Here is a 25,407-nt window from a genome sequence, read left to right as displayed (position 1 = left end):
GACTTGGGAGAGGCGAAAATCGAGTCATGCATCCTCTGAAACACACACTGCTTCTTGACACACTGTTCACTTAACCCGGAAGCCAGCCGCACCAATGTGTCGGGAGGAAACGCCGTACAACTGGCGACCATGTCAGCGTGCATGCGCCCGGCCCGCAACAGGAGTCACTAGAGCGCGATGAGACAAGGACATCCCGGCCGGCCAAACCCTCCTCTAACCCAGACGGCCCTGTGCCAATTGTGTGTCGCCTCATGGCTCTCCCAGTCATGGCCGGCTGTGACACAGCCCAGGATTCTGGATCTGTAGTGATGCCTCAAGCACTGTGATGCAGTGCTTTAGACCGCTGTGCCACTCGGGAGGCCCTAGCGAGAATTTTTTTATAAGATAATATTTTTCTTCCTTGTCATCGTTTATTAAACTTTCAGCATTATGACAGTTCTTAACAACAGTTATCAAAAACTCTATATAAAACTCTTACCAACAGCAGGAATAGGAGGCAGCTTGGTGTTGGTGTTCCGGATCTGTGGACCAGAGTTGGCCCAGGGACACGAATCCCTCACATTCTTCAGCCTCTCCTTCTTGATGTTCTCCAGCTTGATGGTGACTCCTCCCCCTTTACGGAGCCCAAGCCCCACCCCTGCTGAGTTGCCATGGGAGAGGGTGGAGGAGTCCACCATGGGAGCGTCATCCAGTGCACTCAGCTCCCCAAAGCTTCCCCCGCTGTGCAGGGCCATCTCTACTCCATTGTCATTGTTGTGGGCACTGCCAAGTGGCGATGGCTCACTGCTACATGACGAGTGACCGCCAGGGCTGGATTGATACGTCTGGAGAGGAGGACAGGGTATATGGTTTATGTTAGACACCAGATCAAGCCTATCAAGGGATTCTCATATTACTAAGTTGAACTGAGCTGAGCCAAACCAAGCTCTACTGAGTGGTTTTGTTCAGGTTGGCTTGTTAGTGTGAAAAGGGTACCATAGTCAGACCAATTCAGGGCATGGTCATTGTAAAAATATGCTTAAAGTATGTACAACCTGGATGTAGAAGCCTAAGTGTTGGTGTTTCTTAGTTTACTCCAATTAGTGGAGGGGTGGTAGGGTTTGCGGGAAATAATAAAGGAAAATATCATTTTAAAAGATATGTATGTATATATATACACACACACATTTATGTATATATATTTACATATATTTGGGTGTGTATGTATGTATGTATATATATATTTACCAAAAAATATGGGGGATTGGAAATGATGTAGACAATTACATTGATGGAAGCTACAATCTATCTGCAATATCTAAATATAATATAAAAATAATAATAATAATATATATGCTAATGGAATTGTTCTGTGTTTTCTATATATTTTCACACTATGAGGTTAGAATAATACTGTGAAATTGTGAAAAATATGTTAATGCACTTTTAGTGTAATGCCTGAAATTTCAGCCTGTTTTGGTGGGATGGAATTTTGGCTTGCCTTGTGACATCACTAGGTAGTACATTTGTTATTAGACCAATAAGAAAGAGTTCCAAACCTCTCTGCCAATAACAGCTAGTGTTCAGTTTCCCCTCCCACACAGACCACTCCCAGAGAGTCCTAGCAAAATTCTTGCTTGAGAAATTGCTATTTGCTAAGAACCTATTTTTGTGTCTTTTTGACCATTTGAATTGAAAAGGATCACAGTAAGGTACTTAATTGTTACCCAGAAATGATTTGATATTGAGAAGAAAACGTCTGTACTGGAATACAGTTGCACAATTCTGATTAATCAAGTATTTAAACTCTTTGCCAAACCACAAATTAAATAAACGATGTAGCATAGCTATAGTTTCATAATCTTATTTATCATAGATATGTTGGATTCATTTACAAAGGAAACAAGTATATTGTGGAGCGATGGAGGGATACTGTGAGTCTAATCACAGTCAAGTGTTGATAGTGATGAATTCTGACACAGACTGAACTAGAAAGAGTCTTGATCACAGCTTGATTGCTGACACTATTTGTTCCACACACATGCTGAACAGTCCCGTTCTTTGAATATTAATTTGATAATGACTTTTATCATGGCCCGACAGACATTACCGTCAGATCACGTAGGCCACAGAGGAATAGAACTGAATAAACTCATGCAAAAACATCAAACTGTAGACAGTACAGTATAGACTTTTAAAACCAGAAGCGCTTGGAAAGTGCTTGGTGTAATCCTCTATTCTTTCATACATAAAGGAACAGAGTAGTGCAATTTCAAATGTACAGATGCAAAATTGACATGCAGAGTTAGAAAGCATTGAAATGAAAGAGAAAAAGTGGTGGTGCTTACCTCAGAGATGCCTGTCCGTTAGGGAAAGTGTTAAAGAAAGAGAAGCACATTCAAGTAGTGACCAGAGAGGTGAGTTGGATTAGGAGAAGGGTAGACCATCAGCAGGTCAATTGTCCATCACAGTTAGCGTGAAAGGTGATGGGATAGATGGTGAAATGCCTGCATTTGAGTCACAAGACTCAAATAACATAGAATATGTATGATGGTACTGATAGGATTTGCATTGATAGTTTAAGTAGTTAGTAGTTGAGAGGATTTGGACAATAGTCAAAGTCAATGCTTTGTTAAATAATTAGTGGTGATGACACATTGGAATGTCACACCCAGTCTTACCATCGAGTTCTCGGTCTTGATTGACTTGACCTGCAGGCAGTCCTCCACTCCTCTAGTAATGCTGTTGGCCTCCATCTTTCCATCTATCCCTCTATCACTCTGTTTGGCATTTGCCTCGTTCTCTCCATTTCCCTTGGGAGTACCCCTGGGAGGCACATCGCCACGTTGTTTCTTGGTGACGTGGGCCTCTGGTCCGTGAACCGTCTTCACATGCTTCCTGAGAGAGCTGGGGTCTGTGTAGCGTTTAGTGCACCCAGGGATCTTACAGATGTAGGGTTTCTGGGAAAAATAATTTAAAAGTATGTCTTATTACCTTATCATGCTTATGTTGATTACTGATTTCTTTCATTGTCTTCTGAAAATGCAATATATAAAAACAAAATAAATTTAAACGCACATTAGTTGATTTAAATAATGGCAGTGGGTATATACTGATGTAGCTCAAAGTATGTCTTTGAGGTGATTGTCTATAAGAGCCTTACCTCATTGGAGTGTGTGCGGTTCTGGTGCTTGGCTCTGTCTGAGGCGTTTGAGAAGGCTTTGTTGCAGCCCTCATGTTCACAGACGTACGGCTTCTCCCCTGTGTGGGACCTCAGGTGGGTCTTCAGGTTCTCCAGGCGAGAGTAGGCCTTACAGCATCCTTCAAACTAAAGAGAGGGAGGGAAACAAAGGTAAGTTAGACGTAGCCTCAGAGACTCTTACACGTATCACACAAAAGTATTTGCTCTTAGAGAAAAATTACTACTACACGTATTTAAGCTAAGTAAGAGACCATGGACAGCTTTGTTGAAACAAAGCATCAAAGCTGGTCTGTGTTTAGCTTTGGTATGCTACAATAGGCTATGCATTGATTTGGTATTCCTTCAGAGCGGCATACTGTGCTGGGCACTGTGGGTAATTGACAGTTTGTGTGAGATGGGATCAAACTATATTCGCTCAAAAGTGGACATAAAAGACCTAAGATCCTCCCTTCAAAAACACAATACTTGCTAGAGAGGGAGATAGCTGGGGGTGAATGAGATGCATGTGGGATTTAAAACTAAACTCTTTACACTTTAATAACTAATATCCTCCCCTCCTGTCAATCAGCCTTGTGAAGTCTCTAGTCAGAAGTATTTTAATGGACTGGACTCACAAGGCCTCATCAATGAGCTTTGAAGCTGAGGAAACTACACTCTGAATGTGATCATCATGAGTGGACTGCATGCTACAGATGAAGCCCGTAGGAATTCCCGGAAAACTCATCTAGATGGAGAGGAAGGATCACTACTGGTAAGAAATAGGCTTGGAGTGAAGAAATACAGTAAAGTTATGGTCAATAGTTATTATAGGGTGCAAAGCATAACCCTATCTAGAGGTAGGACTTGTGCAGAAATGTGATTAATACAAGGAGAGATAGTTATGTGAGTGGCTTATCCATGACCTATAATAGAAGGCTCTGGGCTTATTGAAATAATGTGTACATGCCCAGGTGCTAGTTTGGAGTTGGAGTTCTTACTGTGCATTTGTGTGGCTTCTCCCCAGTGTGTCTCCTCATGTGGACCACCAGCATGTACTGAGCTTTGAAGGGCTTCTGTTCTCTCGAGCACTCATCCCAATGGCACACAAACTCTTTCTTCTCCCCATGGATGTGGTCGTTGTTGATGTGCTGAAGAGAGAACAGGGGAACATGGGGTTACATGGGAGTAAAACACAGCCGACACATCCATGTATCTCAACTTGTTTCAGGATATGATCTTCTCAATCAACTGTCAGACTGTCTTTAAAGCATTCGAGGTGTGTGTGTGTCAGGATTTGGCCAGGGTTGTTCCGGTTTTTTGGTCACTAGATGCCCCCATTGTGCCTTTTGACCTTTTGTTTTCCCTTGATCCCCATTATTATTTGCACCTGTGCCTCGTTTCCCCTGATTGTATTTAAACCCTTTGTTTTCCTCAGTCCTTTGCTCTGTGTTTGTATGTTAGCACCCAGCCCTAGTATTCTGTTAACTCTTGTTGATCCCGGTGGACGCTCTTGTGGAATTCTGTTTTTTGTTCTTGTTTATTTATTTTTGAGTATCTTTTGAGGCTTTTTGTGCTATTCCTACCACCTTGTGGATTTACCTTTTTGTCTTGGAGGATTACCTTTGTTCTTGTGGAATTCCTTTGGAGGTTGTGGAGTTACATGTGTTCCTGAAGGACTTCACTTTTTTACTTCATTAAATACACCGTCTCAAGTACTGCTGTGTCTGCCTCATCTTCTGGGTTCTGCCGACTATTCGTGGCTCAGTTGGTTAAGTGACTGTTTCTCACTCCGGAGACCCGGGTTCGTAACCGGGTCCTGACAGAAACACAGAACCAAAAAATGAACCCAGAGGCAGCCAGTTCCCAGGACCTTGTTGCCATGCTGTCCCACCACCAGGAGACTGTCCAACGCCACGAAGCCGCCCTGGTTCAGCAAGAGGCCTTAATGGCTAGACATTCTCATCTTCTGTCGGAGATGCTGACTTCCATAAAGCAGATATCTGATCGACTTACCTCGGCAACAGTTCCCGTCCCAGTACCTCAGATTCATGTACCCATGGCAGTTAACCCTCTGGCTGAACCTCGTCTTCCACCTCCCCAACGGTTCTCAGGTGATCCAAGTGCTTGTAAAGGGTTTCTCACCCAATGTTCTCTCTCCTTCGAGCTGCAACCCTCGTCGTTCCCCACCGACCGGTCTAAGATCGCATATATCATCACCCTGCTGTCGGAAAAAGCCCTGGCCTGGGCTACTGCTGTGTGGGATGCCCATAGTTCCTGCTGTGCCAGCTACTCTGCCTTTGCTGAGGAATTCAAACGAGTGTTTCAAGGCCCAAGCAGTGGTCCTGACTCAGCCAAACAGCTCCTGACTCTCCACCAAGGTCGGCGCAGCGTGACGGACTATGCCATCAAGTTCCGCACGGTGGCAGCAGCGAGTGGTTGGAACAACGAGGCGCTCACTGTGTGCTTTCTGAAAGGCCTTTCCGACACTATCCAAGATGAACTGGCCACTCGGGAACCACCGGACAATCTCGAGTCCCTGATCAAGTTGGCCTCACGCATTGACCAGCGTCTGAGAGAGAGAGAACTCAACCGTAGACCTCTAGCCCCTATCAGTCCCAGCTCCGAGTCCCCACCTTTATCCTCGCTGGCTCCACCGGAACCCATGCAGATTGGACGCATCTCCCAGGCTGAGAGAGACCGCCGGATGAGGGAGCGACGCTGTCTATATTGCGGCAAACCGGGCCATTTCCGTTCCACGTGTCCCGGGCTCCAGGGAAACGCTCTGTCCCGTACAGACCGGGTGGAACTGTAACGGGAAACATAACCTCCTCCCATCCGTCCAACTCCCGTCTGCTCATTCCAGTCACCCTTTCCTGGGACAACCACAAGCTTCACCTTCAAGCCTTGGTAGACTCTGGAGCCGCAGGTAACTTCATGGATGGTGTCTGGGCGAAGGAGAATGGCGTTCCCTTTGAACCTCTAAGTGACCCCATGAGGGTTACTACATTGGATGGAAGCCCTTTGGGATCTGGACTTGTCACTCATGTCACTACCTCCTTGCGACTTTCAGTTTCACAACACAAGGAATTGATGAACTTTCATTTGATCTCCTGTTCCGAGTTCCCTCTCGTCCTTGGATACCCCTGGCTTCACAGCCATAACCCTCACATCGACTGGTCTGTGGGCACTATCAAGCAGTGGGGTCCTACGTGCCAAGCTACATGTATTTTCCCGAATTCCCAGAGTTCTACTCCCGAGTCTTTAGAATCCATCGACCTGACCCGAGTTCCCGAGTGTTACCATGACCTCAAACTGGTATTTAGCAAACAGAGGGCCACCATGCTACCACCCCATAGACCTTATGATTGCCCCATCGAACTGTTTCCGGGCACTTGCCCCCAGGGTCGGATCTTTTCCCTATCTCCACCCGAACGAGCTGCTATGGATACCTACATCAAGGACGCTCTGGAAGCAGGCCTCATGCGTCCATCCACCTCCCCGGCGGGAGCAGGGTTTTTCTTTGTTGCCAAGAAAGACGGTGGATTACGTCCTTGCATCGACTACCGGGGACTCAATGCCATAACCGTCCGTAACCGTTACCCGCTACCCCTTATGGCCACAGCCTTCGAGCTGCTCCAGGAAGCAGTTGTTTTCACTAAGCTTGACCTGCGGAACGCATACCATCTTGTGCGGATCAGACCTGGTGACGAGTGGAAGACCGCGTTCAACACGCCTACTGGTCACTATGAATACTTGGTGATGCCCTTCGGCCTGACCAACGCCCCAGCGGTGTTCCAAGCGCTCATAAACGATGTGCTTGGGGATATGCTTAACATATTTGTGTTTGTTTACTTGGATGACATCCTCATCTTTTCGAGCTCTCTTCAAGAACACACAAAGCATGTCAGACAAGTACTCAAACGCCTCCTAGACAGCCATCTGTACGTTAAGCCGGAAAAATGTGAATTCCATTCATCCCGAGTACAATTCCTGGGATTTGTAGTGGAACCCGGTCGAGTCCAAATGGACCCCAGGAAGGTAGGGGCGGTAGCGGATTGGCCCACCCCCAAATCCGTTAAGGAAGTTCAGCGTTTCCTGGGCTTCACAAACTTTTACCGCAAGTTCATCAAGAACTTCAGCTTGGTGGCAGCCCCTCTCTCAGCTTTAACCAAGGGTGGCAAGGTTTTTGTGGGGAAGAGAAGCTGAGACGGCCTTCCAAGGACTCAAGCAGCGCGTCCTCTCTGCTCCCATCCTGATACTACCGACTACGGATGAACCGTTTGTGGTGGAGGTAGACGCCTCAGAGGTTGGTGTTGGAGCTGTCCTGTCTCAGAGGGGTGAAGACAAGAAGCTTCATCCGTGCGCTTTCTTCTCACACAGGCTTACCCCGGCTGAGAGGAACTACGATGTGGGGGATCGTGAACTCCTAGCGGTTAAGATGGCATTGAAGGAATGGAGACACTGGCTCGAGGGGGCTTCTCACCCGTTTCAAGTGCTTACGGACCACAAAAATCTGGAGTATATCCAGCAGGCGAAGCGGTTGAACTCTAGACAAGCTAGATGGTCTCTTTTCTTCAATCGATTCCAGTTTATCCTCACCTATCGGCCCGGGTCGAAGAATCTCAAACCGGATGCCCTGTCCCGAGTCTACGCTCCTGCCATTCGAGATGACACGGACATGCCTGTCCTTCCTGCTGCTAAGATCGTGGCTCCGATTTCGTGGCAAGTTGAGGATACCGTGAGACGAGCTCAAGCTATCGAACCGGACCCGAAAGGGGGTCCTGCCAATCGGTTGTTTGTCCCCAAGGCAGTGAGGACTCAGGTCCTTCTGTGGGGGCACTCCTCTCGCCTCACCTGTCACCCGGGCGTAGGTCGCACCTTGGAGTTCATCCAGCGTAAGTTCTGGTGGCCTACCATAAGAGAAGACGTTGCCTCTTTCGTCAAAGCCTGCCCCGTGTGCTGCCAGGGCAAATCTTCTCACCTCCGCCCTCAAGGACTCCTTCACCCTTTACCTATTCCCCACAGACCCTGGTCCCATATCTCGTTGGACTTTATTACTGGCCTTCCTCCATCCCATGGCAATACTACTATCCTAGTCATAATCGACAGGTTTTCAAAGGGGGCCAGGTTCGTCCCTCTGACTAAGTTACCTTCTGCCAAGGAGACGGCTGAGTTGGTAATTAATCATGTGTTCCGAGTCTTCGGCATTCCTCAAGATATGGTTTCTGACAGAGGTCCCCAGTTCGCCTCAAGGTTTTGGAAGGCCTTCTGCCAACTCATGGGTGCTTCTGCCAGTCTATCTTCAGGGTACCATCCGGAGTCCAACGGCCAAACAGAGAGGATGAATCAAGAGCTGGAAGCCACCCTCCGATGTATGACTCGTAACAACCCGTCCACATGGTCGTCCTTCATTGTTTGGGCCGAATACGCGCACAACACCTTGCGCTCCTCCTCCACTGGTATGTCCCCGCACGAGTGTCAGTTTGGCTATGCCCCTCCATTGTTCCCGGACCAGGAGGCAGAAGTCAGAGTGCCTTCAGCCTTGAAGTTCGTCAGACGCTGTCGGCTTATGTGGAGGAAGACCCGTCTTAATCTTATGCGTTCCTCACAGAGGTACCAACAACAAGCCAACAGACGTCGCCGTCCCGGGCCTACCCTGCGCCCCGGCCAGAGAGTCTGGCTCTCCACAAGAGACTTACCACTACGGGTGGAGTCTCGCAAGCTGTCCCAAAAATACATCGGTCCCTTTAAGGTTGCCAGGAGAGTTAACCCAGTTTCTTATCGCCTACACTTACCCAGATCCCTTAAGATTAATCCCACATTTCACATTTCCTTATTAAAACCTGTTGTTTTTCTCCCCTTGTCCCGGCAGACAGACCTCCCCTCCGCCTCGTGTCATTGGAGGCCAGCCGGCTTATACCGTCCATCGGATACTGGATTCCCGCCGGGTGCAGCGGTCCTGGCAGTATCTGGTGGACTGGGAAGGCTACGGTCCCGAGGAGCGCTCCTGGGTTCCTGCCAAAGACATACTGGACCCTGACCTCATTCGTCAGTTCAGGGCTCTCCACCCTGAGAGAGCTGGTAGGAACGTCAGGAGCCGTTCCTAGGGGGGGGATTCTGTCAGGATTTGGCCAGGGTTGTTCCGGTTTTTGGTCACTAGATGCCCCCATTGTGCCTTTTGACCTTTTGTTTTCCCTTGATCCCCATTATTATTTGCACCTGTGCCTCGTTTCCCCTGATTGTATTTAAACCCTTTGTTTTCCTCAGTCCTTTGCTCTGTGTTTGTATGTTAGCACCCAGCCCTAGTATTCTGTTAACTCTTGTTGATCCCGGTGGACGCTCTTGTGGAATTCTGTTTTTTGTTCTTGTTTATTTATTTTTGAGTATCTTTTGAGGCTTTTTGTGCTATTCCTACCACCTTGTGGATTTACCTTTTTGTCTTGGAGGATTACCTTTGTTCTTGTGGAATTCCTTTGGAGGTTGTGGAGTTACATGTGTTCCTGAAGGACTTCACTTTTTTACTTCATTAAATACACCGTCTCAAGTACTGCTGTGTCTGCCTCATCTTCTGGGTTCTGCCGACTATTCGTGGCTCAGTTGGTTAAGTGACTGTTTCTCACTCCGGAGACCCGGGTTCGTAACCGGGTCCTGACAGTGTGTGTGGAAAAGTGAGACATTTAGTCAGCAAAGAGCTTGTAAGAGCAGGCCTCCCAAACATCCCTCTCTTTGATCCCTTCCCTTCCCCAAGCCAGACCACGAGTGGCAACGCCATCCATCATGGCTAACAGTTTGTCTACAACTCACGTTGTAGACAAAGGGTTGTGACTGTTTTGTCAGGTCCTGTGTCTCACAAAAAAAACACAATGTTTTCTCAGGCCCTATATGCGTCAGAGGGAGGGGACTTCCTTAACTAACCGGAAGAGGAATTAGTTGTGGGACAGTCACACCTGAGATTTACACACATCTCCTCCTCTCTCTCCCTCAGATGCACATGCTTCAACAGCTGATTATGTTCTTCGAGGAACACGGTGCACCCTCCCAAAGAACACGTTGCACCCCCCCACCCTCATTTTGCCCTCAGAATAACCTCAATACGTTGGGTCTTGGACTCTACAAAGTGTCGAAAGTGTTCTACAGGGACACTGGCTCATATTGACTCCAATGCCTCCCACAGTTGTCAAGTTCGTTGGATGTCCTTTAGGTGGTGAACCATTCTTGATACACACGGAAACTGCTAAGTGTGAAAAACCCAGCAGCGTTGCAATTCTTGACACAAACCGCTGCGCCTGGCACCTGGTACCACCTGGTACTTCAATCTTTTGTCTTGCCCATTTACTCTCTGAATGGCACACATACACAATCCATGTCTCAATTATCTCAATGCTTAAAAATCCTTGTTTAACCTGTCTCCTCCCCTTCATCTACACCAGGCCTGGGCAAAGGCCGACCCGGGGGCCGTACTTGGCTCGCGGACCTGATTCAATATGGCCCGCGAACCTGATTCAACATGGCCCGCGAACCTGATTCAACATGGCCCGCGAACCTGATTCAATATGGCCCGTGAACCTGATTCAATATGGCCCGCGAACCTGATTCAACATGGCCAGTGAACCTGATTCAATATGGCCCGTGAACCTGATTCAACATGGCCAGCGAACCTGATTCAACATGGCCCGCGGACCTGATTCAACATGGCCCGCGGACCTGATTCAATATGGTCCGCGGACCTGATTCAATATGGCCCGCGGACCTGATTCAATATGGCCCGCGAACCTGATTCAACATGGCCAGCGAACCTGATTCAACATGGCCCGCGAACCTGATTCGACGAGGTAAAGGGTTTCACCTATTTCTCCTTGTACCTGGATGAGAGCAGTGATGCACGTGACACGGAGCAGTTGTTGATGTTCTGACGAGGCAAAACCCCAGACTTTGAAATTACAGAGGAGCTTGCTTCAGTGCAGTCAATGAAGAGCACAACCACAGGGAAAGATTTATTGGAGGAGGTTAATAAGTGTGTAGCAAAGCTGGGACTTAGTTTTGAAAAGTTATCCAGTGTGACTGTGCCCAAACTTGACAGGAAAAAACGTTGACTTTTTGAAAAGGACACGAGATCAAGTAGCAGAGCTGAACCCAGATCAGATTTTGTTTTCTCCTGCATTGCATTATTCATCGGGAGGTGTTCTGTAAATGTGTTCTGAAAAGAGCCATGTTGTGGATACAGTCACTGAAGTGATAAACTTCATAAGAGCAAAATCTAAACCACAGGCAGTTTGTCTCACTGTTGGAAGAGACAGAGTCGGGTCATGCAGATCTCCCCTACCACACAAATGTGAGATTGCTGAGTTTGGGGAAGTTGCTTAAAAGGATCTGAAGTCAGAGATTGCTGAGTTTTTGCAAATGAAAGGAAAATGATGATTTCTCTCAACTGCAAGATAAAGAATGGTTGGCTGATTTTGCCTTCACTGTGGACATCATGGCCCTAATGAATGAACTGAATTACAAACTACAAGGGAAGGGCCTTTTAGCACATCAGATGTACAGCCTTGTCAAAGCCTTCAAGGGAAAATTACTCCTCCTGACCGCCAAGTAGAAGCCAAAAATCTCACCCACCTTCTGACACCACTAGTCTGTTCCCTATCAGATGACCACCGGGAGAAGAAAACATTGCTGCTACGTGCTTTGAACTGTGAGTTTTCTTGTCGTTTTGAGGATTTCAAAGTGTTGGAAAATGACATGCTGTTGGTTTCCTCTCCTTTCACCTTCAATGTGGATAACACTCCCACTGACCTGCAACTTGAGCTTATCGATCTTCAGTCTGATGCAGTGATTGGATAACTATTCAAAACAATGTCACTGACAAGGTTCTATGCATCTCTCGACGACAAAACTTTCCAAAGATAAAGAGTCATGCTCAGAAGATGTTTGCACTGTTTGGGTCAACCTATGTTTGTGAACAGGCATTTTCAGTGATGAAATATAACAAGTCAAGGCACAGATTATCTCTTACTGACTCTCACCTCTCAGAAATCCTGCGCATAGCGACATCAGAAACTATACCTGACTTCACTGCTCTAGTCAATGCCCATCAGAGACTTCACTCTTCACACTGATTGAATAGTTTAAATGTAATATTGAGTTCTCTCTCTTTCTTGTGTTTTTTGTGCATACCCGTTAACAAGAGTTCTGTCCATGGTGCTGAATGCAGTGTACTTTTCCCTCTGTGTAGTTCATTGCATGTTTAATAATGAAAATACCTATCCTGTGGTGCCTGTTTTCCCGAGCCTGACACTGCTCTTATCTCCGCTACAGTTCCGTCTGCTCTGTCTCCAGTCCCGTGTCTCGTAAGTCCTGCTTCCCAGCCCTGGAACCCTGCTCTACTGCTCCCTTGGATTCCGCTCCGGACCTGCTTACCCTGCCCCTACTTCCCTTGCCTAAGCCGTAGCCTCAGTTCCTGGTTCCCTGCTACCCGACAGATCTCCCCCTGACCTGCACCCCATTTCCCCCTGGTTTTCAATAAATACCTTGGTTACCTTATCCCTGTCTCCTCGTTTGAGTCTGCACTTGGGTTCACCTGCTCCACCCCACATAACACTACCATAGTGAAACCATAATATGGGGCTACTCAGGAAGGATTAGTTTGGGTAAATAGAACCTAGAAATGCTATGCCATAATTGAGTATTTTTTCAAGGTGTGTGATTTCACTGGTGAGAACATTGTGTGAAACCTTGGATCTACAGTACAGGGGCATGTGTACAGAAATGTAGATGAAGGTATAAAGTCCTATCAAACTCTTAGCAGCAGACTCTCAGCTATTACATCTACATCTACTGAGATATATAATTAGAAGTTACTGTAACAAGAGACTCATTCATAAATACATTATTTTATAACACTGTATTTACACTGTATTGACATATACTGTTAGTATTTTCCTTCCTGGCTGCCTAACCCTTGTTCCAGAGAGTTGTGGTATGTTCTTTGCTTCACCTTGTCCATCCACACCCCACGCCCTACAATCTACACCCTATAATCCACACCCCACGCCCTTCAATCTACACCCTATAATCCACACCCCACGCCCTACAATCTACACCCTATAATCCACACCCCACGCCCTTCAATCTACACCCTACAATCCACACCCCACGCCCTACAATCTACAGCCTATAATCCACACCTCACGCCCTACAATCTACACCCTATAATCCACACCCCACAACCTACAATCTACACCCTACAATCCACACCCTACAATCTACACCCTACAATCCACACCCTACAATCTACCCCCTACAATCCACACCCCATGCCCTACAATCTACACCCTACAATCCACACCCCACGCCCTACAATCTACACCCTACAATCCACACCTCACGCCCTACAATCCACACCCCACACCCTACAATCCACACCCTACAATCCACACCCCATGCCCTACAATCTACACCCTACAATCCACACCTCACGCCCTACAATCCACACCCTACAATCCACACCCTAAAATCCACACCAGCAGGTCCTATTTCTGTTTTCTGATCCCCTCAGCCCCTGACAGAGCAGCATAGTAGGGGGATGGATGCTGGAACTAACTTGGGTTGGTCTGGACTAGCCCTCTGTCAGGACAGAATGGGGCTGAGGGCCTGGGTGGCAGGAGGAGGGGGAGAAGTGAGAGGGTTGGGGAGGAGAGGTGAGTGAAAGGGGGAAAGATGGGGTAAAAGGGGTTCTTAGTTTGCTCTCCTCCTTGACTTGTCAGGACAGTCTGGGACCGGGGTGCTGAGAGTGGAGGGAGAGGGTGGAAAGGGGGGGAGAAAGGGGCTCCAAGGTGAATCCACTCCTGACCCGTAACACTGGGAGGCTCAGCTCAGAGACTCCCAGTCTGGGTACTGGGCTGACACATGCCCCCTGCCACCTGTCTGTCAGGTTGGGGAAATCCAATTGTTAATCACAGCCTATGGGAGTGGAGCAGCAGAGAAGGCTGCGTCGGTAGTTTAGTGGACAAGAAAGGAATAGAACAAAGTTCAAAGGTCAGAGGTTAGAGCCAGGGGTTTGGGGTTACAGCTGCAGGGCCATTAGTGTACCTATGTCTCCTCAGTCACAATCAACAGGCTTCATTAACCCTGCGCGTGTCCACTACAGGAAAGGATCAACAGCTGTGACCCCCAACCCCTGGCTCTGACCCGGCACTGACTGGTTAAATCTTAAACTTGACGCACTGACTCCAACCCTGCACACTTCAAGGATGAGCAGAGGAGGCCGTTTTGAACTTTATTTATTTTTATTTTTTAAAGTTGAGGTCTTTTCAACTTTTTCCTGTATCTGTATGCCTCTCTCTGTGTGACTCTCTCTGTGTGACTCTGTGTCATTGTAATAGAGGAGAATAGTTAATTTGGTGAAGAGTGTTGTCATACTGTCCCTTAAGCTAGATGAAACAGTACTGAGAGTCAGAGGCATACCCCTGGCTGTAATGGTACCAGCAGCTCACAGATGTCCTAACTCTCTGCGGTAACTAAAGATCACTTAAGTGATAATGCCCTCGAAGCCAGTGCTTGGAATATATACTGGCACAGGTGTTGATAGGCCCGAGATGAAGTCGAGGGCTGGCAAACTGTGCCAATACATCCCCCAAACACCGGCTTCGAGGGCATTATCACTTTTATATTATCATTAAAAACATTATTTTGATGAATTTATTCATACTATTTCATCCTTGCACAAGATTCCTTTCTTGCTAGCTAGCCGACTACGGCTAACTTACAGTCACTTTAAACAGTGCTGCCAGAATAATAGCAAAGTAGCTGCATTTGCGTTTGTTTCTAGTGACATTTATTTGGATATATCCATAACGATGAGCTAATGATGTGCGATTACACTTGGCATAGAAAATGTGCTCTCTCGTTAGGACACTGTTGTTCGGTGGAGCTAGCCAACAACACAGCTAACACAATCACTTCAAACTGAATCTGGAAAGACTGCAAACTTGCTGCACTTTGTTTCGTTTTGCCTGTTTTCTACTGACATTTATTTGTATACACTGTATATCCATAAAAATGATGTTGATTCATGATTTCGACTGGCTGAGAAAAGCTGCCTGCCTGCCTGTCTGTCTCATCCCGACTCCTGACCCCTACATGTTCATTACTATGGTACAGCTGGAGATCGAATACTGAAACATTGTTTCAATACTGAAACAATGTTGCAAATGATGGAGAGACAGACAGCAAGGTTAATACAAATCTCCACTGTTGAAAACTAAATGTTAGTCTAAAAGGAATGGGAGTTAATGTCTAGATGCTTTTTACATTGGAGATCAAGTTTATAAATTGTCTGGCTGGGCTGATGGATTGCCAGGGAGATGGAACAAAGTAAATAGGCATTTTAACGTCATAGCTTTAGCCGGTGGTAACTTGTGGAATAGACACCAGCTGCAATGTGGTTTTAACGAATCAGCATCCAGGATTAGACCCACCTGTTGTATAATTTATAATAACTCACATGAACGAGCTGGTCCTGAGTGTCGTACTCCTTGGTGCAGCCGTCCCAGTGACAGTTGGTCTCGTAGAAAGCCTCTGGCTCCTGCTTCCACTCATCTTTATCCCGCTCCTCACTCAGGTCCAGAACATGCTCCTGTGGACCAGAGGACCCAGTTAGAGTGGGGTTCATGACTGTGTCTGACGTGCATGCACGCACACAGTATGTGTGTGTGTGTGTTAAGTTTGTGTAACTGACAATAGCATATCGCTACCAACTATACTGTACTATTCTGCAATTGCTTATCTGCTTCCTGATGATCTAAGATTGCTTTTGCACAACTCGCTGTAAAGATAAGAAAAAGCAACAACACAGTTCGTCTTATTGATCTAGAGTAAAAGGCCCCGGTATTTTATACTTCTGTATGCCATTTATAAAGATCAATTAAGTGAGGGGTCGTGGGGTCCCATACCTGAGAGCACGGTGATATGGACCGGGGACCCTCTGCTTCTGTCTTGACCTTGTGCCTCTTGGTGATCATGGGGTTGACTGTGCTGCTCACCGCCGGGTCGCTACCAGCATTCTGCAGGAGAGAGAAGGAGTTAGAGAGACACAGGCTATACCAGCCTTCTGAAGGACATACTGTAGAGTGAGAGGTAGAGTTCAGATAGAGTGGTCCTTTGTGGTTCAGTTGGTAAGAGTGTCGAGTTCAATTCACACAGGGATTACATACAAAAATGTCTGCCAAATGGCCAAATAGAAGGAGGCAGAGAGTTACGGTGCTCTGGTGCGAAGAGATGGAGGCAGTGTGAAGATAACCCAGGGTGGTTCTGGCTGACTGGCTCTGTTCTATGGCAACATGATGATGTGAGGGTTGGTTGGTTCCAGAGACAACCTGAGCCAGCCAAGCACCAGGCTCAGGGCCCATAACTCGTATAGCGACCCACCACAGAGAAACAGTTCAGACTGCTTTATGAGAGTCAGCCAGTGGAAATATGAAAAGAAAGAAATTATTACCCACATTGCAACGCTCAGAGCTTTGATCCTCCGGCCAACTCTTAACACGACAGGCAGAAACAGCCTTTTAAAGCCTCAGTCACAGGCTCTGAGAAGGAGACACTCAGTGTGTGTGTGTGTGTGTGTGTGTGTGTGTGTGTGTGTGTGTGTGTTGAAGCATCGTAAGAAAATATATGAAGGGAGGGTTCAGAGTCAGTGAGGAGGGGTCTCTCTAATCTCCAAATCTCACCCAGCCACTACACTACACTACAGTACAGTACCGCGCTGACTGTGCTTCTGGGATCTCACTAACACTGACTTCTTTGGCTGGAAACCAGGGGAAATGTGGTTCTGTTCACTGTCAAGCTGAGGGGGAATTCAGCTCTCTCTGCCTGTGTGTGTGTGTGTCTCTCTGTGTGTGTGTGTCTCTCTCTCTGTGTGTGTGTGTGTGTGTGTGTGTGTGTGCGTGTGTGTGCGTATGTGTGCGTATGTGTGCGCACATTGGTGTACTAAAATAGACATAGTGATGGAATGTATGGGTGTCTGTGTGTGTCTGAGGGGGAGATGGTAAATGAGGGGGAAGTTTACATTCATAGAGACCATATTGTATACAATATGTTGATAAAGGAGACAGAGGAAACACTTCTAAGAACTGAGACAGATAAAAACAGCTGCTAGTGGGAGGGAGTCATCCTCCAGCTGAAACATCTCTCACCAAAAACACTTGACAGTTTATGAGAATCTTGGGCTGGATTAATTTAGCATGACATAATTTTACCAATAACATAACTTGTACACAATATACATATCATTCATGTTACAGAGTTCTGGGTGTTCGTTAGGGCATCTTCACTTCATTTCAGTACATCTTGTGTTTTGTGCCATCTGAACATGACCCCAGATTCTGTGAGATGACAGATGTAGACTATTATTATATTACCCCTGTCTGTCTGTTTAGCAGGGATGCAAACATGTCTCCTTTCAGCGAAATTCGCCGTTTTGAGTGGTTGAGGTTGGATCACTACTGGCTGTAAGCGAACGAGCGATGCGCGTTTGGAGCAATACTGGCTGTATCCAAGGCACAGCCAATCATTTACATAACAACAGAAATCAGCGCAACAAGTGACTGAAGAGAGAAGATACAACCATCAGTGATTTGGGAAGAAGCGTGTGTTTTGTTAGGCTATTACATTAGTTGGTTGTGTTGTATTTGCCAGTACCCAGTGTTCGCGGGGTCCGACATGCCAATCAACCTGCTATCTGCCAATCACGGGAATGCCTGGAGTGTTCTGAAGCCGGGCATCCTGGTGGTTGGTGGAGTAGGAGGGGGGTTGGGCAGGGAGCGTTGGAAGTTAAGACCAGGTTCAGACATTGTTCTCTCTCTTAGTTCTGGCCTTCACAAGAGAAGGTCACGGTTGGTTCATAGGGTATCCTTGGTTTATTTGGCGTGGGCTACGGCCAAACAGTAGCCTGTGTGAAGTTGGGTTAATAAACCGTACATTCGTAAACTCAATCCTCTGTCTGGACAATTGTTCCTCTATGATCCAGTCAGGTCATTATTAACTGGTAACATATATGACTCCTTGTTGTTCCTCAAGTTATAACGCGTTAGTTGCTTACTGGACCCTGACATTCCGTGTGAAATGTTAACTAGCTAACTAACTATGAGGCGTTGCTTGTTAAACAAGTGGATTCAGGGATCAAGTGTAGCTGGAGCTGGGCCTGGTTTAAGCTGGATGCCACTATAGAGGTGAAAGGAACACCACACACCTGCTTTCTCACTGTTGCTGGGACATTGTAGAACAGACGTCCACAGGCAGAAAGTGTACAATGTAATAATGGCCAGTGTAGCCCAAAGATATTGTTTTTGTTGTGTTGAATTTGACAGTAACGTGAGTGAGGGGCAGATTAAAATAGGTTTTACTCAGTGAACGTTATTTTTGCACACATTGTGCACTTGGTTGATGTCTATAGTGGCCACTATAATAGAGCAAAAATAGTTTATTTCATTATCTTTCTTCTTTTAAGATGTGTTTTCCCCCATGGCAATATATAGATGTGTGTGTGTGGTCACAAGCACGCTATTATAAAGGCCGTCATGGCTAACTGCAATATTAGTGTATTGTTCTTTCTCAAGAGTGTCATTTGCTGTCAAGTCTAGGCAACAAACAACATTGGATTGCTTTTTTTTTAGTTTGAGTTAGGTTATTTATTTTACTAGGCAAGTCAGTTAAGAACAAATTCTTATTTTCAATGACGGCCTAGGAACAGTGGGTTAACTGCCTGTTCAGGGGCAGAACGACAGATTTGTACCTTGTCAGCTCGGGGATTTGAACTTGCAACCTTTCGGTTACTAGTCCAATGCTCTAACCACTAGGCTACCCTGCCGCCACATTAACCACTTTATTTTACACACAGAGACTGATCATGTAGATCATATTCTTGGTGGTTTAATTAGTTAAAACCTGCATTCCACCTAGCAGGGATTTTTTGCCTGTTTCAGTGCAACAACAAAAAGAGTCACCTTTTTGGGCCCTCAGCAGTTTGCATCCCTGGTTTAGGAGACTCACCTGGTTGGACTCAGAGCTGGAGGTGTTGTGGGTGGTGTTGAGGGCAGAGGCTGCAATGGCGTGGGCATGCTGGCGGGCAGCGAAGGAGGGCGAGGGCTGGATGAGGGGAGGGGTATGGCCGAACGCACTCAGGCCTCTCTGTTGGTTGAACAGCTGCTGGTATGCCATGGGGTTGATGGAGTGGGGGAAGGTGAACGACGGACTGGGAGAGGAAAGGGAAGGACAGTTATTAGCAGATCCACTCCATTTACAACAGCAAGAGACAGACATAACTCCGCTATAGGCCTGGACATAAGGTTGAATGCTGTGGCGATTGAGTGAGCGAGTGACTAGTGTACGTGGAGCCCTTCAATAGATGTATAGATATGTGAAAGTAATAAATACTTTAACACAGAGATGAGGAAACTTAGAATACCGTGTAAGTCTGTGAGTGAGTGACTGGTGTAATGCCTTGTGTTGAGCCCTGTGTGTGTGTGTGTGTGTGTGCGTGTGCGTGCGCGTGCGTGCGTGCGTGCGTGCGTGCGTATGTATGTATGTATGTACAGTATGTGTGTGAATGCGTGTGTGTATGTCCTGCACCTGATGCCGCTGACTGACAGGTGTCCGTAGGAGCTGCTGGCTGCAGAGCTGGAGCGTGAGTTGTTGATGTAAGCCACCAGAGAGTTGGGCGAGGTACGGATCATGGTCTGCAGGTCGATGCTGGCGTCTGAGAGAGGGGAGATGGACAGGGCTCGCTTCCTGTTCAGCCTGGGGGTCAGTCTGGGGCTGGAGAACCTGGACACTGCAGAGAATGAACACAATCAATCAATCAAAATGTATTTGATAACTGTTTAACTGTTGTCACTAGTCATCGTCTGTTTTTAGGTGAAAGCAGCACAAATATTTTCTCCAGAGGCGTTCTAGTAGAGGTCATTGTGCTGCTGGTCTGGTCTAGACTACAGTACAGTCCCCCCTCAGTCTGTTAATGGATGTGCTCCAAATGGCACCCTATTCCCTATATTGGGAACTACTTTTTTTCCTTCTTTTTTTATTTTTTGTTGTTGAATATTACCCCCTTTTCTCCCCAATTTCGTGTTATCCAATTGTTAGTAATTAGTAGCTGTGCCACCCAGAGTCTCTGGTGGCACAGCTAGCACTGCGAAGCAGTCCCCTAGACCACTGCGCCACCCTATAGTGCACTACTTTTGACTGGGCTCTGGCATAGGGCTCTGGTCAAAAGTGGTGCACTGTATAGGGAATAAGTTGCCATTTGGGACACATCCTATCTCACTCCAGCATCTCTCTCATACAACCCTCCTTCTCCCCTTAAAGTTCACATCCTCTTATGCATAATTAATCACTTGCAATCATTTCTGTAATTACCGTGATAAGAATCTCACCCAGTCAGTTGCATTTCAGCAAGTTAAATGGAGGCAATTTAAACACATTTATTTGAGAATAGCATTAAAAGAATGAGGCATAGCTACAAAGGGCAGAAGTCAACCTAGAGAGTTGTGGAGGGCTTTTCCTAAGCTGTTTTTGGAGCATGAACATTACAGTAAAATAAAAAAGTTTTTTGACTTTTTTTACCCATGAACTGTTGTTTTGGTACTTTGTGTTAACTTCAACCCTTTTAGCACTAATTCCCTCAGGTTGTGTTTGATACTATCCCTTATTATATAAGAATGCATGTAGACATACTAAAACCACCTAGTTCTGTGTACGTCAATCTGACCTGAATTGAGCACGTAGTTCACTTTAACCTTCCTCTTTGGGACATGCAATGGGAAGCCCCTTCTACCCTGCTACATTAAACCGTTCCAGGTAGTCAAATACATTTGGAAAGATGTCTTTCAGGGGTATCCAAAAAGTTCCTTTCATTTTTCTTTGTCGGCTTTGGTTTGGACTCCTGTGTTCCAGTGGCAATGGGTGACAGCTACTGTAGGGAGAGATGGAAAGAGACAGAGGAGGTGATAGGGGAATACAGGGTAAGGATACGGGGGAGTAGCTAACGGAATACAGGGTAAGGGTAGAGGGGAGTGGCAAACGGAATACAGGATAAGGGTACGGGGGGAGCTAACTGAATACAGGGTAAGGGTAGAGGGGAGTGGCTAACGGAATACAGGGTAAGGGTAGAGGGGAGTGGCAAACGGAATACAGGGTAAGGGTAGAGGAGAGTGGCAAACGGAATACAGGGTAAGGGTAGAGGGGAGTGGCAAACGGAATACAGGGTAAGGGTAGAGGGAAGTGGCAAACGGAATACAGGATAAGGGTACGGGGGGGCTAACTGAATACAGGGTAAGGGTACGGGGGGCTAACTGAATACAGGGTAAGGGTAGAGGGGAGTGGCTAACAGAATACAGGGTAAGGGTAGAGGGGAGTGGCTAACGGAATACAGGGTAAGGGTACGGGGAGTGGCTAACGGAATACAGGGTAAGGGTACGGGGGAGTGGCTAACGGAATACAGGGTAAGGGTAGAGGGGAGTGGCAAACGGAATACAGGGTAAGGGTACGGGGGGGGGGGGCTAACTGAATACAGGGTAAGGGTAGAGGGGAGTGGCTAACGGAATACAGGGTAAGGGTGTGGGTCAACAGGTGCTGAGCATTAGCTCTGGTGTGAGGGGACAGGACACAGACCAGGGCAGAGGACTGAGGGTAGTACTCGTCTGTAGGGTTATTAGGCCTAACAGGGAGCATCATCAGAGGTTCTGGCAACAGGAAGTTCTTAATAGCTCTCATCCCACCTCGACAAAACACACAGACACGCACACACACCAGCCGCCAACATGTCAAACACACCACTGTCAACCTGCTTTATTGGGTAAATTAGGGATCCTTCCTTACAGGCCCGTATGGATCCAGAGACCACTATACTATTCCAAACCTACGGCCATAAAAACTGTAGTCTTATACATGGTGTGTGTGTGTCTGTGTGTGTGTGTGTGTATGTGTATGTGTGTGTGTGTGTGTGTGTGTCTGTGTGTGTGTGTGTGTGTGTTAACTTAAGTCTTACATTTTCAAACTATTACGTTGTAAAAGGCATATGTGAATAAAGAGCTGCAGGACTCAGGACTCTGGCTGCTCTATGAAAACGAGCTGTAGAGATGTAAGAGATATTTATGAAAGAGTTGGCAAAAACAACAAACGGTCCTTAGGAATGTTCCTCTATGAAGCTAATAAATAAATGTGTCATGTATCATTAGGCGTGTTGAGAAAGAGGGGGTTTGTCTCAGGGGAGAGGGGGAAGAGAGGGAGTAGAGGGGGGGGAGAGGGTTGATACCCGAATACAGTGGTGGGTTTACAGTTCTCTAGAAAAGGTGGATTTACATTGAGTCTAATGGCTCTTTCTCTCTGCCTGGGACTGGGCTGGCCCATTGTGGAGCCGCGTGTGTGTGTGTGTGTGTGTGTGTGTGTGTGTGTGTGTGTGCATGTGTGTGCGGTGCAGTGGTCCTATTAATCTCTGCTTACTTCAGAACTGAACCTCAGGGGAGATGCTTATTAATGTGCCACTTAATAAATCAGGAAACAAAACAGGGTACCACTCGCAGCCTGGCAAGGCTGGCGCCTGCCTCACCCCCTTGGCACCTATCCCAAAAGACTGCCTCATACCTCCTTACCCTCCAACCCCCATTACCCAGACATGGTCTCAACCCCTTTCCAAAAGACTGCTTCATACCTACAACCTCCCCCAAACCCAAACCCACCACCACACACTCCTACCCACAGACAGGATCTCAAACCCTCTCATACCTTATACCTCCAACCCCCAAATCCCCCTCCGTATCCACCCCTAGACAAACTGTAGTCTCTCCCTATGCAATTCAATACAACTTCATTTTCCCATTAAGAGTCCCTAGCTAATGTGTTAGTCAACAGTGTGTGCATGGGAACAGTGTTCACTCATCTAGCCTGGATCTGGCACACCAAGGATACACTCCTCCCGGGCCCCTGTGTTAGAGACACAGCGTACAAGGTCATTGCTGCGTCTGCTCTGCTAGAGGTCACTCAGGCACCACTCACACGGCGATGGAGTGTTTTATAGGTGGCGGGGCTCTAATTTAGGGATACGCCAGGTTCCGGCAGCGGAGAGTGAGAAACCAGATGTTCTATGAGGCGGGATACGCCGCGTTGGCGGAGAGATATGTCCTGTTCTTTAGGTATAGGACTCTCTCTGTGGGAGCAGAGGAGAGCAGAGCACGGGGAGGGTTGGCTATAATTGGGGGATCTGGGCTCATAATTACAGGCACTTCAGTGCACATTCACCAAAAAACGAAAAGGGGGCAGAGTGATTATTTTAAGCATCTGCCTTGCTGTTTTAATTGAAATGGCTTTGTGGAAAATCGGAAAACTCTAATTGGTAGTTATCCTTTACCCCCCGTCCCTCCCCACCAACCCCAGTACAGCCCTAAACCAAAGCCCCCCGAATAAGAGTTGGCACAGGTTCCACACACAGCACAGCACACAAAGGTAGTCTCCCTTTGTTCAGTGTAACAGTTTGCATGGGACCAGGAGAGCCAGTGGAAACCTGTGGAGGGCCTGGCTTTGTTGGGTCATTAGTTAGGAGTGTTGATTCACCTCATCCGCTGCTTTCTGGCTCTGACTCTCTCTCTCTCTCTCTCTGGTCTCTCTGGTCTCTCTCTCTCTGGTCTCTCTCTCTGGTCTCTCTCTATGGTCTCTCACTGGTCTCTCTCTCTCTCTCTCTCTGGTCTCTCACTGGTCTCTCTCTCTCTGGTCTCTCTCTCTGGTCTCTCTCTCTCTGGTCCCTCTCTTTCTCTGGTCCCGCTTTCTCTCTCTCTCTCTCTCTCTCTGGTCTCTCTTTCTCTGGTCTCTCTCTCTGGTCTCTCTCTTTCTCTGGTCTCTCTCTCTCTGGTCTCTCTCTCTCTTTCTCTGGTCTCTCTGGTCTCTCTCTCTCTGGTCTCTCACTGGTCTCTCTCTCTCTATGGTATCTCACTGGTCTCTCTCTCTCTCTGGTCTCTCTCACTGGTCTCTCTCTCTGGTCTCTCTCTCTGGTATCTCTCTCTGGTCCCTCTCTTTCTCTGGTCCTGCTTTCTCTGGTCTCTCTCTCTCTCTGGTCTCTCTTTCTCTGGTCTCTCTTTCTCTGGTCTCTCTCTTTCTCTGGTCCCGCTTTCTCTGGTCTCTCTCTTTCTTTGGTCTCTCTCTCTGGTCTCTCTCTCTCTGGTCTCTCTCTCTCTGGTCTCTCTCTCTCTCTGGTCTCTCTTTCTCTGGTCTCTCTCTCTCTGGTCTCTCTCTCTTTCTCTGGTCTCTCTCTCTTTCTCTGGTCTCTCTCTCTGGTCTTTCTCTTTCTCTGGTCTTTCTCTTTCTCTGGTCTCTCTCTCTCTCTGGTCTCTCTCTTTCTCTGGTCTCTCTTTCTTTGGTCTCTCTTTCTTTGGTCTCTCTCTCTCTGGTCTCTCTCTTTCTCTGCTCTCTCTTTCTCTGGTCTATCTGGTCTCTCTCACTGAATATATATTTTTTTGCATGATTTTGGTTTTGATGATTTATGCACTATGCATTATGTGGGTTGAATGCTGTTACAACACAGAATAAAACATTTAAATTCCATGATGGTGTGACGGATCATGTGTAACTGTGTAAAGTACAGTTATTCACAGTACTTTACTTTAATCAAATATTTCAGTTGTTGTGTATATTACATTTGTGTTACTTGATTACTTGATTATTCCATTCCAAGTCATCATCTCATCACTATAGAGCTGCTTCCTATGCTGTTGGACAAAAATCCCAATTTTAGTAGTTCTTCAAAGTAAATAAGGCATATTTTTATGTCTGCTCAATACCAATACCTTGCAAAGCAACTGCTCTGTATCCCCTCTTGATCACGCATTCTTCGTTCTGTTACATAGCAGGTGTGAAATAAACACAGACTGGACAAGTAGCTGCTGCGCTATGGATTATGGTCAATGCAGTTAAAAATCATGTTTTCTGCGCTAAACTATGTATAACATTGGCCTGTTGGAAACTCCCTACTACATTGCACAGTTCGGTCATGATCTATTTATCTCTAGAGAAACAACAGCTCAAAAAACAGAACAAAATGGAATCCAATAAAATGTAACAGACATCAGTCAATTAGTTTTCTAAAAAATGAAAAATAACCAACATTTTGGTTAATTGCTCAGAACTACTCTCTGGACTCTCTTTCTCTAGTATAGTTGCTATACAGTGGTTCCACTACATCCACTGCTCTCTCTCTCTCAGGTGATCCTAGA

At 46.8% G+C, this 25,407-nt stretch overlaps 1 protein-coding gene across 1 annotated transcript in view; it reads right to left on the bottom strand.

Annotated features, from left to right (window-relative positions):
• The window catches only part of LOC115129810 (zinc finger protein GLI2-like), a 114,358-nt gene that overhangs the window by 5,362 nt on the left and 83,589 nt on the right, over positions 1-25,407 (bottom strand). The window contains exons 6-13 of the mRNA XM_065018516.1: positions 19,781-19,982; positions 19,202-19,403; positions 16,108-16,218; positions 15,660-15,791; positions 4,159-4,308; positions 3,143-3,307; positions 2,661-2,939; positions 479-824 (exon numbers count right to left, since the gene is read on the bottom strand). Of these exons, the coding sequence (XP_064874588.1) occupies positions 479-824; positions 2,661-2,939; positions 3,143-3,307; positions 4,159-4,308; positions 15,660-15,791; positions 16,108-16,218; positions 19,202-19,403; positions 19,781-19,982 (1,587 nt within the window). The remainder of the gene's footprint in view (positions 1-478; positions 825-2,660; positions 2,940-3,142; positions 3,308-4,158; positions 4,309-15,659; positions 15,792-16,107; positions 16,219-19,201; positions 19,404-19,780; positions 19,983-25,407) is intronic.

Source organism: Oncorhynchus nerka, linkage group LG1, assembly GCF_034236695.1.
Source record: "Oncorhynchus nerka isolate Pitt River linkage group LG1, Oner_Uvic_2.0, whole genome shotgun sequence".
In the NCBI taxonomy this organism is placed as follows: domain Eukaryota; kingdom Metazoa; phylum Chordata; class Actinopteri; order Salmoniformes; family Salmonidae; genus Oncorhynchus; species Oncorhynchus nerka.
This window is presented reverse-complemented; position numbering and strand designations above follow the sequence as displayed.